The sequence below is a fragment of the Kryptolebias marmoratus genome, linkage group LG2 (genome assembly GCF_001649575.2).
Source record: "Kryptolebias marmoratus isolate JLee-2015 linkage group LG2, ASM164957v2, whole genome shotgun sequence".
Classification (NCBI taxonomy): domain Eukaryota; kingdom Metazoa; phylum Chordata; class Actinopteri; order Cyprinodontiformes; family Rivulidae; genus Kryptolebias; species Kryptolebias marmoratus.
The window spans coordinates 6,052,475-6,073,138 of NC_051431.1; the positions used below are offsets into that span (position 1 = coordinate 6,052,475).

The following is a 20,664-nucleotide window of genomic DNA, read 5'->3' on the forward strand; positions in this document are numbered from 1 at the left end:
AAAATGGCTATAACTCAGTCAATTGTACATATATTTAGGTTAAAATTAGTTGTGATAATAGCTGGGAGTCATTTACATCACAAAACACACAATATCTCATGATATTGCATGAGATTGCGCATGAGATTATTTAAGGTTTGAGCAAAATGGCTACAACTCATTTCTAGTTTCTCAACATAAGATGATCTTAGTCTGAAACTGTGGCATGAAAGGCAGCGGGTGATATGCAATCCTTCAAGCAATACTAGGCCCTTATTTTTATTTAAAGCAGTTACTATGCACAGATTTACTGAACAGTACAACATGTTTTACAGTGTACAGAGAAAAACACATTGTGTTTTGTCATTTCTCTAGCTTCTCTCCCTCTTGGCCTTATCAGCGGTTTGATCCCAGCTGTCAAGATGAAACAGACATCTTGAAGTACCTGTGCTCTTCCTATGGCATCGTGAGATTAAAGTGAGGGGAAGAGAAAAGAGCCAGCTGTGTTGCTGAAACATGTGGCAGCTTTGCCTGCCAGCAATGCAGCATGTTATTTTTACACAGAACAAGAGTGAGTTTGTTAAGAGAGCACAGAGTGATTTATCTGCTCTTTCTTGACTGAAAATATTCACACCATGCTGCATTCATAGTGTTGTTTGTGCTTTTTAATGCAGCACCCTTATGCAACACAAACTGCACCGAGCTGTGGCAACAGATAAATACGCTACAAAACTTCATCTGAAAACATTCCAGCAATACCACAGTCTGTCTCAATATTGGCACTGCTTTTTGAATCCAATCTGAGATTCTCTTCATACCAGAGATCATGGCAGATGTTCTAAATGATCACTTCTTCCCAGAGCTTCACTTTGCCTTTATCTAAAGAGCTGCTCATATCATCATGTGTCAAGATAATACATGTCTGAAAAATCCTGCTCATCTCAGGGACTGACATTGTTGTTGTTGTGACTAAAGTGTAACTGTGGACCCATAATAAACTGATATCATTCACAAGTTAACATGTTACTGCAGTAATAAATATATATTTCCTCCCTAAGTGCTCCAAAAAAGAAACTGAAGGAAAATGTTGCCATATATATAGTTGCAAATGTTTCTTGCCAAGAAAAAAAAGAAGCTAGAATATGCTAGAGGCGAGGTATTACAGGAAAATAATGAGCTACAAAGAATTTATTTCCAGATTGGAATAAATTTCCATAATAACCATCAATATGGTTCAATAACATCATGATTCATATTTTATTGTTGCAACTATCAACATGTAAACATTGTGTTTTTATTACATTTTTATTTGCACACATTTGTTTTCAATTTCCATGCTGGAAAGGAAAACTATTGAATCAAGCTCCTTTAACAACAATGGCAGCATTTCTCCCAGAACTTTCCTCCATCATTTTAGGCACTCCAGGAATTTTACATAACCCCCCCCCCCCAAAAAGCCACATATGTGCTTTATTGACAACTTTCTTCAAGTCATCGTCTTTTAAAAATGTAATTTTTTTCTCCAGGCAAAGTGGTTAAAAACATTGGTGGAAAAAAAAAAGTTTTTACTCAAGATTACTCTATATTTCTCTGCATACATGTTGGCCTTTATCCTGATCACTCTGCTAGGTTATGACCTAAGGAGAGTAATCAGGTTTCTTGTTTGGCTAACAACATTTATCAAAATAATTTCAATCTTTGCTTTCTCAGGTCAGAAAATTCTAATTCTAAAATTTGGGATTGGTCAAACGTGTGGCCTTTAGTGCAGAATGTCTTGATCTGCCTGCTCCTTAAATGTCTGAGACCTCTTGTACTCTTTAAATGCTGCATAAGTTGTTGTTTTTGTTTGTTTGTTTGCATCAGTCCCCAGATTTCTGTCTTAGAAATTTTGGGACAATTTCACTTTGACAAAACCATCAACTGTTATACCTTATGCATCCCGAAGCTCCATGAAGACATCTTTATGAGTGCCAGAGCAAAGGGTTTGAATATTTTATTTGAAGGATATTTTCCATTTTATTTTAATATATAAAAAGACAAACCACATGGGTGGCACAGTGGAATAGTGGTTAGTGCTGTCAGCTCACAGCAAGAAGGTTGCAGGATTGCCTCCCAACTGGGGTATTGGATAGAAAAAGGATGGATGGACTTAAAGAACATCTTTGTCAATTTAAAATGTCTTTAATTGTGCTACTACTTTAGAAAAGTAAACAAACTGAATCTGTCTACTGTTTTTAAAACTCAAGCCTTCTGCTGAATTATTTAGAACAACTGTTTCATGAAAGCCCATGAGAACTATCAGGTTTGACAGGTAGCAGATGTTCCCTTGCTTTGATAAATGGCTGAAAAGACAACATTATGTTTGCTGATAAAACAGCTCCACACACTAATGAGAAGATTTGCCTCGTAAGAATTATTAGTACAAATTGTTTTTGCTCAGATATGATTATTTGATCAAAAGCAGCAGGTTGTGCAGAAATTCAAAAGCAATATTGCTTTACTTGAAACACAGTGTCTGAATTCTTTAAAAATTAAAGGCCTTTACCTTTCATAGAAGGAATGCATATCACCCACTGCCTTTCAAACCAGAGTTTTAGACTAAAATCATCATGCTGAGAAATGACGAAGTCAAACCTTAAAAATAATATTATGCACAATCCTATGTTCAGAGTATCTGTTGTGATTGATTCTCAACTACAACCTCATTAAATTTCAGCTCAGTATTTGCAAAAATGGACTGAGTTATAGTCATTCTTGTCTTGTCTAATGGTGATTAACTGTGGTGGCCATTTTGAATTGAAATCACTCCAAAAGTTAATCAGTGGTTGATGTACATTTAATGATGACTTTCTGAAAGTTTCATTAAAATTCACACAGTGATTCATGATATATTTTGCTAACAGACAAACAGATTTGACTCCAAATAGTTATTGACAAAGTTTTAAACAAACATTAAGCACAATCTGTTAGCACTCACAATAGGTGTTGGGGATCAGTCTCAGCTTCTTCCGCGCCAAATTTTGTCTCAATATATGCACAGGTTGGCTGCATTATAGTCAGTTTTGTGCATTTTAAGGTCGTTTGACTGTGGCAGCCATCTTAAATGGGATTGACTCCAAAAGTTAATAAGTTATAGATGTGTATCCAATGATTACTTTCTGCAAACTTTATTTAAAATCATCCTGTGGTTCATGAGATATTTTGGTAACAGAGAGGCATGAGTGAAAGCATTATTGTCTTCCTTCACCTTTTATCAGTGAGCAATACTGCAGCCTTTCAGCTAAAACTATATAATTCAGTTGTCAGATTTGAATGTGATGCCATTCACAGCTCAACATAAAGCCCTTTAATGAATAACTGCTAACAGCATATCTAATAATTAGGCAGCTCACACGTCACTGTTTTGACAACAATTGACAGCCAAACAACAAGAACCACTTAACAGTTGTGAGGACATTCTCGAACAATCAGGGACACCACAGAATAAAGAGAAGATATCATTTCTAGCGATCCTGAATGGAGAGATGTAAACACTGAGTGGAAATTACAGAGTAGCACAAAAGCAGCCCGTCTCTGTGATTACAGGAAGAAAGTGTTGGCTCAGAGGTGAATCAGAGTGACTGTGGGGTTGCCTGGGAGGAAGGAGGCAGCAGGCTGACACCGCCGCACACCGACGGCAGCTACAGATTAATTCACTCCCAACAACAACCCCTGCCCTCACCTGCTGCAACACGCTCTGCCATCGCTCGCAATCAGGCAGCGAATTCCTTCCGCTCAGAGTGGTGAGGTGGAGGGTGAGGACAGAGGGGTTTGTGGGCTTGATGTTGCGATTGTGTTGTTGTGTAATTGACAGGTATGTTCACATCCAGTGTCTGATGCAAACATGACACCACCCAGTATCTGAGCGCTGTGGGACAAAAACACAGCTTCCAGGAGCATGAAAATACATGCCAGGATGACAGGATTGTTCAGAGGTGACAAAGTTTTTGTGTCCATAAACAATCTGTGTGCAGCCAAAAAAAATTAAGAGACAATTCAACTGAAAAATCATAAAAGCTACACTCAATGAAAGAAAGCAAGTTTGAATTTTACCAGAGAAGCATGCAGGGATTTCAACACACTTTAATTACACTGCACTGCAGTTTTAGATTTTTACATTATTTATTACTGCGAGACTATTCTTTGCTTTTCACTGAATACATTTAAAGGCCTGGCATTACTTGAACGAATACATTATACTTGCCACATTTCATGCAAGACACACTAAGATCATTTTATGTTGAGAAATTACAAAATGTTAAGTGCAATCCTATGCAATGTCATGCTCAGAATACGTGTTGTTATTAACTATGAGTTTCCACCACATCAAATTTTAGCTCAATATCTGTAAATATCTGACTGAGTTTAAGCCAGTTAATGTAATCCAATGATTACTTTCTGAAAGTTTCATTACAATCCATCCAGTGGTTTAAGAGTTATTCTGTTATTTTGGAAACAAACACATACACACACACACACAAGCAAAAACATTATCAACCTTTGCCTTACAGAGGTGGGCAACAAATATGTAAAATATGATGGTTACTAAAGATGTAAATGTTTTGATTAATCATCACTGCTGTGATGACTTCATGAGTTTATAATCTGACCCCTTTTTATAGTTTTAATGGAATTGTTGTTGGTTTTGAATTTTAGGAGTTTTAATTTCCTGAAAGATAACTGAAGCATGATTTATGAAACAATTACCAGCACTGAAGAAGTGATTTGTCATAAAAGACCCAATCCTTGCAGAGGTGCAATAATTTTTTTTTAAAAAAGAGGCAAAGTGGAAATTCTATATGGTAATGAATTAACATAACCTTTAACACTTGCACAAAGCTGCACAATCTTCCAGTCAAATTAAATTGGAGACCTCTATTCAGAGAGTGAAGAATGGCTCCGCCTTCGTTTCTTTATATTGTTAAAAAAGAAAAGCCTGTTAACGGTGTGAAAGTCAGTAATTGATTTTAGCTTTCTAATCTCCTTTCTCCATTATTTCTTCTCTGCACCTGGGGCCAATTTGCTCATCTTTTTTTTTCTTATCTGACCGTGAGTACACTTGCCTTTCCCGAGAGGAGGGGGGGAACGGATAACCCCCATCAACCAGACTCTTCACACACACACACACACACACACAAACGCACTTTTATAGAAGATCTTCAGAGCTCACAGTACTCCAGACAGCGCTTTGAGCTGCCTGCCAGCAATGTAAAACAGACAGATGGAGGGGTAAAACCAGACAGAAAAGCAGAAATCAAAAACCATTTTAGTTCAGCGACGAAAGCCCCCAAGTATTTCTACGCTAACTTAATATTATTATCCACCCAATGGCTGCTAAGGAGCACTGAGAAGGAATGCACAAAGATGGTCAGAGTCCAGACAAAACAAAATCAGAAAAGAAGTGAATTCAAAGAAACCCAACTGCCCTCATACATGTCAATACACCAGGAAGGATGAGCAATTTGTCATGGGTTAAAAGCTGAGAATTTGCTTTCATCGTTTCACGAATCAAAAGAGGGGGGAAACCTCAAAAGGTGCAGAATGAAAAAGGTCCTGTGAATTTTAAATTTACCTCATTTGCATTGAAGTCTTCACCTCACTTTGACTTTTTCATTAGAAAGAAGCCCATATGCATACAGAGTATCACTGGATAGAGAAGATGTGAGCTCAATGTAGAAGCTACAAAGGCCGTATTAAATTAATAATGAAAAATGTGTGTTTTATCTGATCTTCACTGCATGCAGGCTGACCTCATATAATGGGAGCCGCAGAGCTCGCTGAATGATAAAGCAGCAGCAACACCAGGAGAACAAAATGGAGTTTCAAACCAGATAATAAAACCTCTTCCATAAATATAAAGACCAACATCAAAAAGCTTTGAAGGACTTGTGAAAAAATGAGAAAATATTCAAAGCTTATAAAACATAAATATTCTAATCTTTATGTATTTATCATTAAAAAACAGAGCAATTCATCCGTTGTTAAAGAACTTAAATAACAACAACAACCATATAATCTTCAATACATTCCAATAAAACAATTTATATTTCTTATTTATTATTCATTAGGTAAGTCCTATACAAGCTCATTTCAGTCATGTTGTAACCATTTTTGTGTTTGCTAAGGTTTATTAATTGTGGTGGCTGTCTTAAATTGGCTTAACTACTAATGTTAATGAGTTGTTGCCGTTACAACCAATAATTCATTTCGGAGAATTCCTTAAAAAAATGCTGTTGCCAAATTTTAAAGTTAATATGTTGTGCAGTGTCTAAAGCTCGTAGTATTTGTTGTGAGAGAATATCTGTAAAATAAACTCAGTTATAGCTATTTTTGTGATTTCTAAAGCCAGTTGACTGCGGTGGCCATTTTGAATTGGATTGTCTCCAAAAGTTAATTGGTTGTAGATGCATATTCATGCATTTATTGCGTTTAAACAAATAGTGTTCTGCATCTGCAGCATTCACTCACAGTGAGTAGATGGTGACAAGTACAAGTCAACACTGGGTGTAGTTAGTCCTCTGTGACAGCAGGGGGCAGCAGCTGCTGCTAAATCACCTCTCTCTTGTGTCTCTTATGTGAGAAACTGACATCCGTTCGGCTTTTGTGAGAAATGACTCGAATAAAGCAAATACTCTCCCGAAGTCGGCTGGTTGGAGTAGTTCTTATCTCGTCCAGGTGTTTCCATGCGGAACTTGTAAGAACTTGGTGTTTCTTTTTGACTAAAAACAAAATATTTAGGCTCGGTGTCGGTGTCCTACCGGAGCAGCATGTTCTTCCTGTTTTATTGCGCCTCATTAACCTCACAGCCCACCTGTTCACACCTTTACAGGTACGACCCGAGTCCAGCGGCCTTCCCATAATTCATCACGGCAAATGTGTGTGTGAGCTTCCACCCAGCCACAGGTTTCCAATGGGCAAGTTTCCCCGCGTTTTCCACTTTTTACTGAAAGACCAAGTCATCACAGAGAAACAGGTGAGGAAGTCAGTGATAAAAGATAGTACCAAGAGTTATCTTAGTTGGGGTTTTTTTCTACTCATTTACAGTCTGGTCATTTTACCTTACCAGTTCATAATGTCATATATTTTTTCATGCTACTTGACACATCATAAAAACTTATGAGTTATTTGGTTCATTTTATTTTTATGCCCAAACAAACAATTCAAAAGGTCACCATTAAATGGCTTAAAAATGTATCTGAAAATAATCAGGTACAAGGACTAAACTAAAGATGAATAAAAAAAAACATTTCCAAACCTTGAAGGACCCTTAAAAGCCTGAAGAAATACTGCTCAACTTCTTAACAAGAGAGTTTTGCTTCTTTGAAATTAAATGTCAGAAAATAAGAGGTAGCTCAAGATTTTTGCACAGTTCCTAGCTGTGGTAATAATAATGCTTACTGTATTTGTTTTAAAACTGTTTTTAGAACAAATAGCTTCTTTTGGCACCTGCTTTTGGGTTAGTTTTTTAATTTCCTTTCATTTTACAGACTGATCGACTCTGATAACAACTGAAACTAACAATAAAAGAAAAGGGACGCTGTCATATTAATGGGAATTTCCTTCACAGTAGGTTTGGATCCCTGAAATTGCCTCAGAAGACGTGCTTAGCTGTGTGCACTCTGAGGATTACCTGAAAAACTTTATAAACGGGACGATAAATGAGGCCGAGCAGAGGAGGACCGGGTTTCCCTGGAGTGAGGATCTAGTGAGACGCTGTCGATATGAAACAGGTCGGAGGAACAAACGCCATGCAGACGATCTGACAGCTGCGCGGCCTGGAAACGTCTCGCTTCACGGCTGTTTTGTCTGTCGACAGGCGGGACTGTTCTTGCTGCTGAGGTGGCTCTGCAGAGGGGTCTGGCTTGCAGCACAGCAGGAGGAACCCATCATGCTTTCCCAAACTATGGCTCAGGGTTTTGTCTCCTGAACAACTTGGCTGTCGCAGCCAAATACCTGATGAACAAGTCGCCGAGCAAACGGAAGATTCTAATTGTGGATTTAGATGTGCATCAGGTAGAATTGGGTTGCATACTTTTGTATCCAAACCAGCATTTTGTCTTTGTTGTTGTTTGTCTTTTTTTTTTTTTAACTTTTACTGTTTGTATCCAACAGGGTGATGGCACTGCTTTTATATTTAAAGAGGAGCCATATGTGTTTACATTCTCAGTGCATTGTGGGAAGAATTTCCCCCTCTTCAAACAACAGAGTGACCTAGATGTTAGCGTGGAGGATGGGCTAGAAGACGAGGAGTACCTCTCTACAGGCATGTTCATACAGACAATATTATTTGCTACTCAGATGTAATATATGTTTGATATTTACTTAAGCAGTGCTTCAAGTCACTAAATCTGTAATGTCTTAGAAATTGTGACTGTGTATTTCCTAAAGATTGCAATGTATGGCACTGAATTTTTCGCTAAGAGTGAATTTAAAAAGAGCTCTTTACCCACTAAGCTTTTGGTGTTGTCATTACCAGTGAATTCCCACCTCCCAGGGGTTCTGGAGACTTTTCGCCCAGACTTGGTTTTATATGACGCGGGGGTGGATCCTCATTGGGAGGATGAACTTGGGAGACTCCGTCTGACAGATCAAGGTGAGTTCTCTCTTGCATACATTGCTACCCACACATCACTAAAGCTGTTTTCCTAAAACATTCGGCAGCACTGGCAGGTGAGAATCCAGATGTGAGCAGGATTTGCTGCCGGCATTTTGTAGGCATCTACCCAGCCTGCTGGTAAAATGTACAGAAAATCACAAAAATAGCAGCAAATCCTGAGAAACTACTGCAGGTGTGTGTGCTGACCTGTATGTTGTTGTTTTTTTTCTTACTTGTAATATTGTGGATACAATAAAATACAAAACAGCCTCACTTGCTGTTCTAAACATGCTGTAAAGCAAACATGCTTTGTGTCCTTCCTCCTGAGCGCTTTAGATAGATGCTCCCCCGCAGCCCCTCCTGCACATCTCCAGCTGTGAGAGCACATCTCCAGCAGAAATCCTTCACTCTGAACTATATGTGTGATCAGCAGCTGCAGGAACACTCTGGACCTGATTGTGCACAGATTCTGCTGAACACTTTCAGTGTTCCAAGTTTGAAAATTGTTCTAAAGCCTGCAAATATGTTTCAGGGCTCTACCAGAGAGATCTTTATGTGCTAAGAGCTGCAGTGAGCAGAGGTATTCCTGTCGCCACTGTTATTGGTGGAGGATACTCCTGAGACATCGACAAACTGGCCCTCAGACACTCAATAGTCCACAGAGCAGCTACCAAAGTAAATAAAACAACTTGCCAAATAACCTTTTTCAGTTTGGAAATGATTTATCTGATGAAGTGATTGATGCATTTTATGTTTCAGGTTTGGAGGGAGTGTGAAATGTAAACGCTTCAGACCCTCGGAGGATGGATTAGGAGACAGTGCTGTGATTAATTATTATTAAAGGAACAAAAGTCTGGTTAAAATAGTTGAACCTTAATTTTAATAACTACACTGGGGCAAAAACACACATTCACCAGCCACTTTATTTGGTACGCCTTTCCTGTTCTTAGCCGACGTGATGATGTGTTCTGCTGCTGAAGGTACCGCCTGCTTCAGTGTTGGACATGTTGTACGCTCAGAGATGGTATTCTGCATATTTTGTTTGCAACAAGTAGTTATTTTAGCTACTTTTGTCTTTCTATCGTCTCCAACCTGTCTGCCCATTCTCCTCTGACATCAACAAGGTATTTTTATACAAACAGCTGCCAATCACTGGATATTCTTTTTCCTTTTTTGTACCGCAGTTTAATAGCATGATTTGAATTTGGCTGCAGTTCTGTACAAATAAATAAATACATTTGTAATGTTACATTTTTGACTTTACTCGCTGAAAAATGTGTAAGGTCAGCTTGACTTCTTAGAACAGCTGCACATAGTTTCTCATCAAGATCATGTATCGTTACTTAAGATGTAATAAATGCTCTCTTATTCATTTTTACACCTTGTGTTTAGAATCCTTGTTCTTTTATAATGTGGACAAAGGTATATTAATGTGAATAAATGCAACACAATACTCAAAACAAAAAAATATTTAATAAAGAAAACAGAATTCAAACTCATAAGACATTTAAGTACCATTATCACTTTAAAACAAACACAGTTGGTCCACACGTACTTATTTAAAAAAAAAAAAGAATCTGCACTGTTCTTGGCACAATGGGTACAGATAAGCACTATGTTTCAAGTGTCACCTTTTTACGTCATTTGCTGACATTGAGCAGCAACATCCTCTGTCGTACAGTGCAATGTTTACTCACAGTATATGAGGCAGTTTAATTGCTGAGACACGCTACCGGTATATTTAGCTCGTCACAAAACACCATGCAGCTACTTCAAACATTAACATCAAGCGCACACATGGGCATCGTAGACTTTGAAACACTTTGAGGTAAAGCACAAACGTTTTACTAGATGATCCAGACAGTTTTGAGCTCTTACAAGTGTCAGCTGAGAAATTACATATGAGTAGTTTACAGAAAAAAAACAGACAAACAGAAGCCAGCTGCGTGTTTGGCTCCTTGTATTTAGAGTTGGGAAACCACCCATTCATTAATCAGGTGCACATGAAGACATTTACACAAAACTGAAAGTGTTAAAACATTTCAAAGCAGATGGAAATCTGTACTTCAGTCCAGCTAAAAGGTTTGAAAGGAAAACAGTGCATTTCTCAACATCTCCTTTTGTACACAAGTCTTTTCAAAATGATTTAAATCAATGGCAGCAATTAAGCTTACTGGATCGAATAAAAGTAAACAAGACATTTGGACAGTGCTTTGTGTCCTCGTGTTTTAAAATCAATACTTTAAAATGAAAAATAGTCACTGCTGCACACTGCAGCCCTTTTAGATCAAATCATAAATTAATCTAAAACAGTTCAAGTTCTGATAGACAGACAGGTCTAAGACCACTTAGAAAATTAAAAACTAAGCACTGGACCAGTGGATAAAATCAGAGTTAACTTTACCCTCTGCACATTTATATACCTGCTTCTATAAAAATGTCTTTCATTAAATGAATGGTTCAGTGCAAAATACAAAGTAAAATCATATTTTCCATAACTGAATTTTCTCTGCCACCACGCACCAATTGGAATGGTCAAAGTAGGTGTTTTTTACATGGAGCTCTTCGACGTTATGCTCTATGAGCTCTGCCAGCTCTCCCTCTCTGAAGACATGGTAGTACCTCAGACAGGAGGCTTCCACCTGGCCTTCACCCACCTGAGGACTCTGAGTGCTAACCTGCTGCTCGTCTCCCTGAGGCCCCTCATCCCTTTCATCTCCAGACTGTTTCTGCAAAGAAATTAAATCAGGCAAAGCAAGAGAGCCACACTCCTGGGCTAAAGATACTGAGATGTCTGGTTTTTCTGTGCCGTTGTTGTTAACAGTGCTGTCAGTGCCTCCAGAATCCTCCGGTTCCTTGTGCAGTTCCGTGACCGAGTCGAAGACGTCCTCCTCTGAGCCGATCACAGACGGAGGGGAAAAGAAGCTCGAGACTTGCTTGATGAGCCCTCGTCCTCTCCTGTGTAGGCTGGACTTGTTCCCCTCTTTTTCCCCCGTAGGCGAAGATAAACGTCTCAGGTCTCTGGAAGACGGCCAGGAGATGGCCAAGCTCCCAAAGTCAAAGACGGAATCCAGAGACCTGGAGAAGAACCACAGTCTCTGTGTTGCCTTCTGCGGCATGGAGCTGGGCAGATCTTCTTCGTCTGTCACAGAAGATGTGCTTCTAACCTTCCTGTGCTTGTCAGAGTTCTCTATGGCTTCGCTCACACTCTGTGCCGTGGCTCGTCTTCTGGATTTGACATCGTCTCTGCTGAAGCCGCAGGGCAAATGAGGATTGGGGTTCCAGGGAACGAAGATGTCCTGTTTCTCAAATTTGCGCCGCTTCTGCTCCATGGCCCACACGTAGATCATAATGCGGCCACCCACCCGCAGGGTACGAGCCATCTCCTTTATTGCTCGAATGCGACGTTCTTTGGTGGAAAAGTGATGAATGACTGTGAGGAAAACATACATTTTCCAGAATAAAGACAAATGTTTTTTTTTTTCATGATGTGTCACGTTAAGCATTAGTAGGAAACAAAGCACATGATGTACACAGTGAAGAAATTGGCTCACAGGATAAACAAATGTGTGGGTGACTGCTCCACTCTTTAAGCCTAATTGTACTCTTGCTTTAGGACACGGGAATTATTTCACAGGCAACACAAGATGTGGTAAACTGATGTTTATCAAAAGAATTAATCTGATTCTGAACAAATGGCATCTGCAGCTGTTGAGATCATGAATATGAAGGGAGTGTTGAACAGCATCAACCAGCTTTAGCTGCGTGTGTATCCCCATTACCTGCAATGGAGAGCACAGCATCAAAGCAGCCATCTCTGTAAGGCAAGTGCAGCCCGTCGCACATCTGCACCTCGTGTCCCTGACTCCAAGCAAAGTCCACCAGGGGGCGACAAACATCGCACCCCAGCTTGAACACTTCCTTATTGATGTGGAGATACTTGCCATTGCCACAGCCTGCCAAGGACAAGACAAAAGTTAAAAACTGGACATACAATACAATTCTGCTTTATTTAGCTTCTGTGGAATGTGTTCCCTCAATTTCAGGAAAGGTCTGTTTCAAATGAGCTTTTTCAAAATCAAAAAGCAACAGAAAACCCCTTCAGCAGAGGTGAAACCCACCAATATCAGCGATGATGCTCCCAGGCGGCAGCTCCAGCAGGAACTGTCGCACTTTGGGCCAGGCTTTGTAGCGGCTGTCGTTGAAATATGGAGCGATCCTGTCATAGACACTGTGCACGTGCTCCCTCTCCAGCTGACTGGCAGCCTCCTCCATCATGTTCATCCAGGCTGCCTTATGCAGGCTCACAGCATCGTGGCTGGAGGGGACAAGAACAACACATTAATCCACCAACTCGTTTCTCAGTTTTTCTGGGGGAGAAAATCAGAAAATATGAAGCCCCGGGAGGGAAGGGAACGACGCAGTGTTGTTTCTCACCGCACGCTTGTTAAAATCCTACAAGGTCAGCCATCCTCAGCAGACACGCTGAAACATGTGTCAGGCAGCAGTGTTTAATGCCAACCCCTCTGCTGTGTGCTTCAAGTACATGCAGCCTCTACCCTCCAGCTGGACATGTACTTATTAGGCACAACACAGACAAGTCATCCTGTTTCCACAGCAGCTAATTTTTACAGTAAATCTGCAGCAAAAGGTCAGCACATAAATCACCAGCAACAGAATCCAAAGTGAACATTATCATTGTTTTTTTCCTGTCCGAATGATTTCACTTATTTAATTACCACTGCAGGTAAGTGCTTAGCTGCTCTGGATTTACAGAAGTGGATATGCTTGTTGGTATTCTTACAGCTCACTAAAACAAGGCCTCACGTCTCATGAAAAGTGATGCAGTTTCAAGTGATGGAGTAAACCAAAAAATTATTTGTTGTTTATTTTACAAAGATATGGTAAAATAGTTTGAGGAGATTTCCTGGCGCACTTAAAGAGACTATTAATCTTTGCATTACAGTCATGTTTGAAACTAAGTGTTTGACTTTAATTAGTATCACTGGTGCCTTCAAGTTTTTCATTTAAAAGAGATTTGTTCCCTATTTAAAGAGAACAAACATCCCACTGAGTAGTTTGGTATCACAGTGTGCACCACATTAAATACAGACCAAACAAAAGCAACGGCGAGAGCTGTGTGAGGAGCTCAGAAAGATTATAGATGTTAAAGGTAAAGGCTACAAGACCACCTCCAAGAAGCGCCATGTTCTTGTGACTACTGTTGCCAATATTATGAAAAAGTAAAAGGTTTATGGGAGTGTAGCCAACCTCCCAGGATGTGGACGCAAGTAAAAAATACGACCCCAGGTTGATCAGACAGATAATGTAGAAAAAGAGGCAAAGAAACCATCCAGAACCCTTCGAGCTGAACTCCAAGGTCAAGGTTTGTCACTTTCTGATCAGCCCCAAAGTTTCTGGGACTGATGAGACAAAACTGGAGCTTTTTGGACATCAGACATCAGTTGTGTTTTTTTGCTTATTATTGTGGAACGGTACCAACAAATGTATCTACGTCTGTATGTGTTCGTCTTTCAGTGGGAAAATTCAGCCTCAGCTCAGGCTCAAGGACTTTCATCTGAGAGTCTGTTGAGTGGAAATTTCAGGACTGACACACACACACACACACACATTCTGGTCAGTTCTGTCAGCACCACAGCTTTTACAGCTTTAGTTGAGACTGTCACTGAAACAGTTAGTTTTGTTCTCACAGCATACATACTCTCCTGATCACTATCCTGAGAATTTCAGGAATTATGTAACTGAGCTCTTTGTGTTATTCACAGCTCCTGCTGCAGTCCACTGAGTTTATTAGGATGCAGCCCTGAGCTCCTGCAGAGCTGCTGCTGTGGTGCCCTCCGGCAGCTCAGTACAAAGAAGTAGTTTTATTATTATTACTGCAGAAAGGATTACATTGTAACTTTAGGCAAAATTATTCCATTAGCCAAAGGTATCATTTGACAAACTCTCTTATGTTGTGATGAAACTATAATTAGGTTCCATCACATGCGGACCTCAAAGACACTTTTAAAAGCAGCAGTTGTTTGAAAAGACAGAAGGAGAAAATCAAGTTGTTTTCAGATTAGTTTTCTCCCAAAGGCATTCATTGAATTCATTTTTATTACATAACTCCTTGCTGAATATTAGTCTAACTAGATCAGAATAGATGAGCCATGATTACATCAGACAGTGACTTGAAAATTCTTCATACCTCTTGAACTTTTCTGCATTTTATCCCATTAAAACCACAAACTTCAAAGGATTTCACTGTGATGTTAAATGGTATGCCAATCCAAAACAGCACATGATGGGGAAGTGAACTCCAATTGCCTTCAGAAGTCACCTAATTAATAAATAGAGTCCAGCTGTGTGTAATTGAATTTGAAAAATCGAACTTTTGGAGCTAAATGCAAAACACCCAACACGTCAACGTGAAAGCAACATCCTCACTGAAACACGGTGGTGGCAGCATCATGCTGTGGGGGTTTCTTTTCTTTAGCCGGGATAGGAAAGCTGGTCAGAGGGAATCGGAATGGAGCTAAAGAAAACCGGTTAGAGGCTCCAAAAGACTGAAGCGGAGGTTCACCTTCCAGCAGGACGACGACCCGAAACAGTCAGAGCAACGATGAAAGCATGTTCACGTGTCAGAATGGCCCCGTCAAAGTCCAGTGGACTGAGAATCTGTGGCAAGACTTGAAAACTGCTGTTCACAGACATCGTCCATCCAATCTGACTGAGCCTGAGCTATTTCACAAAGAATGATGGGGTGGAAGAAAACTAAAAATCAATCTCTAGGTTTGCAAAACTACTTGAGACATGCTCCAAAAGACTTGTAGCTGGAACTGCAGTGAAATGAATATGATGAAGAAAGCACAAAATTCAGAGCTTTGGGGATTATTTCACTTTAGTATCTTATCTTATATTGTATTACATTTTATAGCAAGTTATGTTGTAGGTGGAGAACTTCAACAGCAGTTATGTAAGGCCGGTTGGTTGCGTCTGAAATTTCATTTCTTATTTTTACTAAATTCTACACAATAAGATCTCATTTTAAGACAAAACATAGTTATATGAAGGTATTTTTATGCATACATGCCTTAAATTATGAATTTTTTTTAAAACCCATAACAAATCGTATTCTGATATCAAGCCAGCTATTAATCTCCAAAAGTGTTCCATTCAGTCTTTTTTTTTATTTCTTCAAGTTTAAGTTTTAAAAGGACTAACATGACCCATTTAGGTCAGTTTTAAATACATCATTAAAGAAATTCACATTAATTAATCCAAAGCCCAGTTCTGCCGTCTAATGAATCGTGCAACATCTCACTGCACTTTACTGATAAGGTTAACCAGAATTAAACCTGTCAGACGTTTTCCCTCCTCCTCAAAAACACATTAATCTGATATATGTCATAATCACAGGTGTCCACAGCAAAGGCTAACATGACATTAAATGCAACATTTCACCAGACAAACTGATTTTCAGAGCCGTGCTGTGCATTTACAGGCTTGTCTATATGCAGCATGCCTCTCTCTGACCTATTTTTGAATTGTCTGCATCATCCGAGTGGAAGTAAAGCATCCACCACATAAGGCTCCAAAAGCACCGCGGTCACATCGTTATCTGTGCTGAAATTCTAGTTTTCCCCCTCAGCTCACCATAGACTGGTCCTCAGATGACATTATGTAAGCAGCAGCTGCTTTTGACTGACAATCGGAGCTAAAATTAAATCAGAGGACAGATGCAATGCCCGACACACAGATTTGTTGGAGAAAAAAGGGACACTTGGTGGATAAGGGTGATTCTTCATCATTGTTTTATTGTAGATTGGCACAGATTCACAGACGAAACACCAGCCTCGTTTCAAGTTTGATTGCAATTCACTGCAGACAGTAATTGCCTTTAAACCCAAATCTTCTTGAGTGGCCCAGTGCTTCAGGACCATATCTGCTGTGCTGAAGGAGCAGACAGAGAGCTGATCACAGGGAACAGGTTAACACATCACCTCTATCAGATGGAGGAAGAGGTTCTCTGTGTGGGCTCACTGCTTCATGTCCCATCAAAGTTTCCATTAATGAATGCATCCCATCCTAATCCAGGATTAAAACCAGTGTGTTGCAGACAAGACTCTCTCTGAATATATAAATATATTTAACCCGATTAAAACTCTAATCATTCACTACAACAAGTGCAGGGAGTTTGCCGATATTTGCACATCCCTCTCTGAAGATCCCCCCCACCTCAGTGGGTAAACCCTTACCGTTGTTGTGTGTTTTATCCGCCCCTGTGTCCTCTCAGGTCGCCGGAGTTAAACTTCCCTCTTTGCACATGAGATGGATCTACATGATCGAGCTGCCGGGAGGACCAGAGGCTGCTGCCGGTCACCGAGGAGCCGACTGCTGGCTCCCCGACATGAGGAGGACGGAGGGAGGCAGCCGGAACCTAAAGAAACCCCTCCTGTGTGAGAGAGAGAGCGCCCGAAGCGTAACCGCAGCACGGCATCATATTCATATCATGTTGAGCTCCTCTTCTGTCCGGGCGGCGAGCGTGCGCAGCGTGGCTTCCGGCTGGGAGTTTCAAAATAAAAGCAAGTCTGACCAAAAAGGTTGCCAACATTGAGAACAAAACATATGTAGACTGTTTGCTGTCTTATCTGAAGATGGGAATTAAAAACATGTTGTTTTTTTAACAGAGTCCTAATGCAATCTGATTTATTTATTTACATTAATTCTTTAATTCTGCACTTAGACATACATGTCCTGACATACATCTGATGGTGCTGCTGCAGCCGTCACACCCCTGCTTCACATAGGCTTGGTTTGGGATTAAATTATCTGTTAGTTTTCTTTCTTTTTAATTGCATGATTTGTTTACCTAGTAAAAGATTCTCTGAGGTTGGAGAGCTAAAACACGGAGCTAACTGAAAAAAATGGGATCAAATGAGGCATCTTCACTTTAACATGACCTGATCATGACAAGATTTGCACCTTGTTTTATTGACAAGGCCTGCAAATGATTAGACTTCTCAGTGTAGACTGATCAATAATGCACGTAAAAGCAACCATGTGCAGTCCCAGCAGTGGATTGACTGATTATTGATTTATTGATTTATATAGCGCTTAACAACAACCAACTAAGGTGACCACAGAACTTAGAAGCCCTAATAAAGGAACACTGTTTCAGCTTCAAAACTAATTAGTCATAAAATTTCTTGAATCAAAACGTTGCATCAGTGTGAAGCGGAAAGATGTAAGGTTTTTTCTGCTTAGAAAACTGGTGACTGCCTGTTACTGTAGTGCCTAAATCAACTCCTTCCACTTTCCACCACGTGTTAGGGTTGGGGTTAGATTCCCTCACAACTCCCACATCGTCCTCAGAACAACTTGTTCTCCTCCCACCACCGTGACCCTGGTGCCGGTCACAGACACTGCCTCAAAATGGAAAAATGTACAAACAATTTGTTGAATTGTTCTTTACACTGGTGAATGATGAGTACGCAGACCAAAATGTGCAAACCGAACTGAACTTTAGTCGTACTTTCCTCCAAAACTCTTTTATTTTTGTGCACAAGTTGCTGTTTGTATTTAATTGTTATTGGATCTCAGTTCTTCCACCAATCACATATAAAGTCTAAAATAAAAAGCCTTAAAATGTTTGGTCATTAGGGTCAAATATAACGTCAAAATGTAATTCTATTTGCTATTGTCGTTTGGGGCTTTTATTTTGAAGCCTGGAAAAGCTGATTTTCGGTCCTAGTTTGTGTAACTTGACAGTTCCTGTCGGTCGTTGGTGTGTACATAGACGACACGATGTGCGGTCTCAGGACACGGTTTTTATTGGCTGCCAGCCTCACGTGACAACCCGGCACAACAAACAACGTGAACTGCCCCTGACGGCTCACGAGCGCTTTAATTTCATGCTTCACCCCCCCTTTTTTTCATCACCCTTAATGGAGTTTGCCAAAGATGGCAGCAGGATGAAACAACAAACCCAGAAATCTGAACGAGTCAGTTTGAATCAGAAGCTCTGAAATGATTTCTCTGGAAATGATCCTGATCCAAGTTTATTTTTTACATCTTAAACTTCCTTGTTTGGAGGCAACGTTCTCTCCAGCACCAAGTATGAATGAATGCTTCCTGTTCATCCTGCTCTTCCACTCAAGAGCCTGAAATAGATCCTGTGCATGAGCAGAATATTAAAATGAAGTAAAATAAACTAGCTTTGAACTCTACCCCACAGTTTCTTTCCAAGTGAGAAACCAAAAGTACATTATCCTCCCACATCCAGTTTTTATTATGCTCTGGAGCGTGCCTACTCTGATTAGTTTTTTTTGTGTTTTTTTTTCCCTTTGTCTTTGTGCTGATTACCAGCAGTAAGTGGTTCATCACTGCCATCCAGGGAGCACAAATCACTAATCACAGCTGTCTTACATAATCATCATTCTGAGCATGCCTGCCATGTGCTGCTGCAGGCTTCCTCACATCATAAACCACACTTTTTTGTGTGAACACACCATATGTGTCCACACACACATACACACCGTGTTGGCAAATACATCATTATCAAAATAAAAGTCCCACATATACAGAAAACACAGGTGTTTCCTCTGTGGAGATCTGCGAAGTCTGTGCCATCATAGATTCATTTAATGGCCAACATCCTTCATTGGGCTTGTTTTCAAGGACTCAAACTGTCCTGAGGCAAAGGTAATGGAGTCACAAAAAAATAAAAAATCTAAATCTACATTGTTCTCTATGTCTGAGAAAACAGCAATGCAGTAGAGGGAGTAGACAGAACTAAAATCAAGAACATTCATTTTATTTTAAGTGATTTTACACAAAATCTGCTTTTTACTTTAGTTTGTATAACTCCAGCATTAGTGACAAAGGACAGAGATGTGATGAAATCCTATTAAATACACATTCAGTACACTGCTTAATATTTAAATGTATATTTTTGTGTACAGATATTTTTGTGATGCCAGGAAACTGCACGGGATCATTAAATCCCTGCAAAGGTGGCTTTTCCTGTTTTTGAGCTGCAAGTAATCGTTGCAAAACGGACATGGGAGTCCTGCTGGCAGGTTTCTGTACGAGTCAACATGTGAGAGAGCTGACTTAACGTGCAACAAAGTACAACCCCGATGCCAACAAAGTTGGGACATTGCTCTATAACCTGTATGTTCTGTTCTGGTGCCTTTCCAGATGTAATGCACCCCCATACCATCAGAGAGGCAGGCTTTTGAACTGTGTGCTAATAACAGGCCAGACGGTTCCTCTCCTCTTTAGTGTGGAGGATGTGGTGACCTTGGTTTGCAAAAAGAAATTTCACATTTTGAGTCTTGTGATTATGGAACAGTTTTCTACTTTGCCTCAAACTATTTTATTGATGCTCATTACTTTTATAGCCTTTCGTTACCCCTGCCCCCATATTTTTAGATGTGTTGCAGCCATCAAATTCATAATTACTGTACCTCTGTACCTATTTTTTTCCTTAACATTGTAACTAGAAAGATGCTTCTGAAAAGGTCACAAAAGCTTGCCTATTTTACCATTTGCATTTAGCAGAAGCTCATCTTTTCATTATGACGTGGAAAAAAAGCTTGTAGTTTTCTGAAAAGCCACATTTTTTTGCAGAAATGTGGTCAACTTCCGAGTAGTCTTTTCTGCAAAAAGAGCTCTTTCTTGAAGCAGTTCTCCCCACCTTTGAGTGATGAGTGTTCCTTCTCATGAAAAGCTTTATCAAGGTCTTGCATGAAGGGAAGCAGCCGCCATCATTGTCTGGGAAAACATAATGGTGTGTTTTTTTTAAATGAAATTATTGCTTTCTGCATTAGATTTACAGTGAGGTAGGGAACAAAGAAGTTTTCTATGTTTATAAATAGCACTGTTTTATAGAGAGGCAAATCTAATTGGCATGGTGAAATAATAAAATATACATACTTCAGTGTCATCATAATAAAATTAATTTTCTGGAGGAGTAATCACATGTTCAGCAGCGCTTCACATGTTTAAAGCTTTTGCAGCCGTTTACAAACCAAATGAATGAA

At 39.8% G+C, this 20,664-nt stretch overlaps 2 protein-coding genes across 2 annotated transcripts; one reads left to right on the forward strand and one right to left on the reverse strand.

Annotated features, from left to right (window-relative positions):
* The first annotated feature begins 6,555 nt into the window (after positions 1-6,555).
* hdac12 (histone deacetylase 12) lies at positions 6,556-9,992 on the forward strand. The gene is made up of 8 exons (XM_017416346.3): positions 6,556-6,712; positions 6,848-6,991; positions 7,589-7,748; positions 7,835-8,031; positions 8,131-8,281; positions 8,495-8,611; positions 9,147-9,289; positions 9,374-9,992. The coding sequence occupies exons 1-7, from the start codon at positions 6,629-6,631 to the stop codon at positions 9,233-9,235; spliced, it is 942 nt and encodes a 313-aa protein (XP_017271835.1). The 5' UTR covers positions 6,556-6,628; the 3' UTR covers positions 9,236-9,289; positions 9,374-9,992.
* Positions 9,798-17,137, reverse strand: trmt9b (tRNA methyltransferase 9B). Its single transcript, XM_017416341.3, has 4 exons — positions 16,876-17,137; positions 12,736-12,932; positions 12,397-12,570; positions 9,798-12,047 (listed from the first exon to the last, which is right to left on the reverse strand). Exons 2-4 carry the CDS (start codon positions 12,896-12,898, stop codon positions 11,098-11,100), a joined length of 1,287 nt encoding a protein of 428 aa, XP_017271830.1. The 5' UTR covers positions 12,899-12,932; positions 16,876-17,137; the 3' UTR covers positions 9,798-11,097.
* Positions 17,138-20,664: the final 3,527 nt, after the last annotated feature.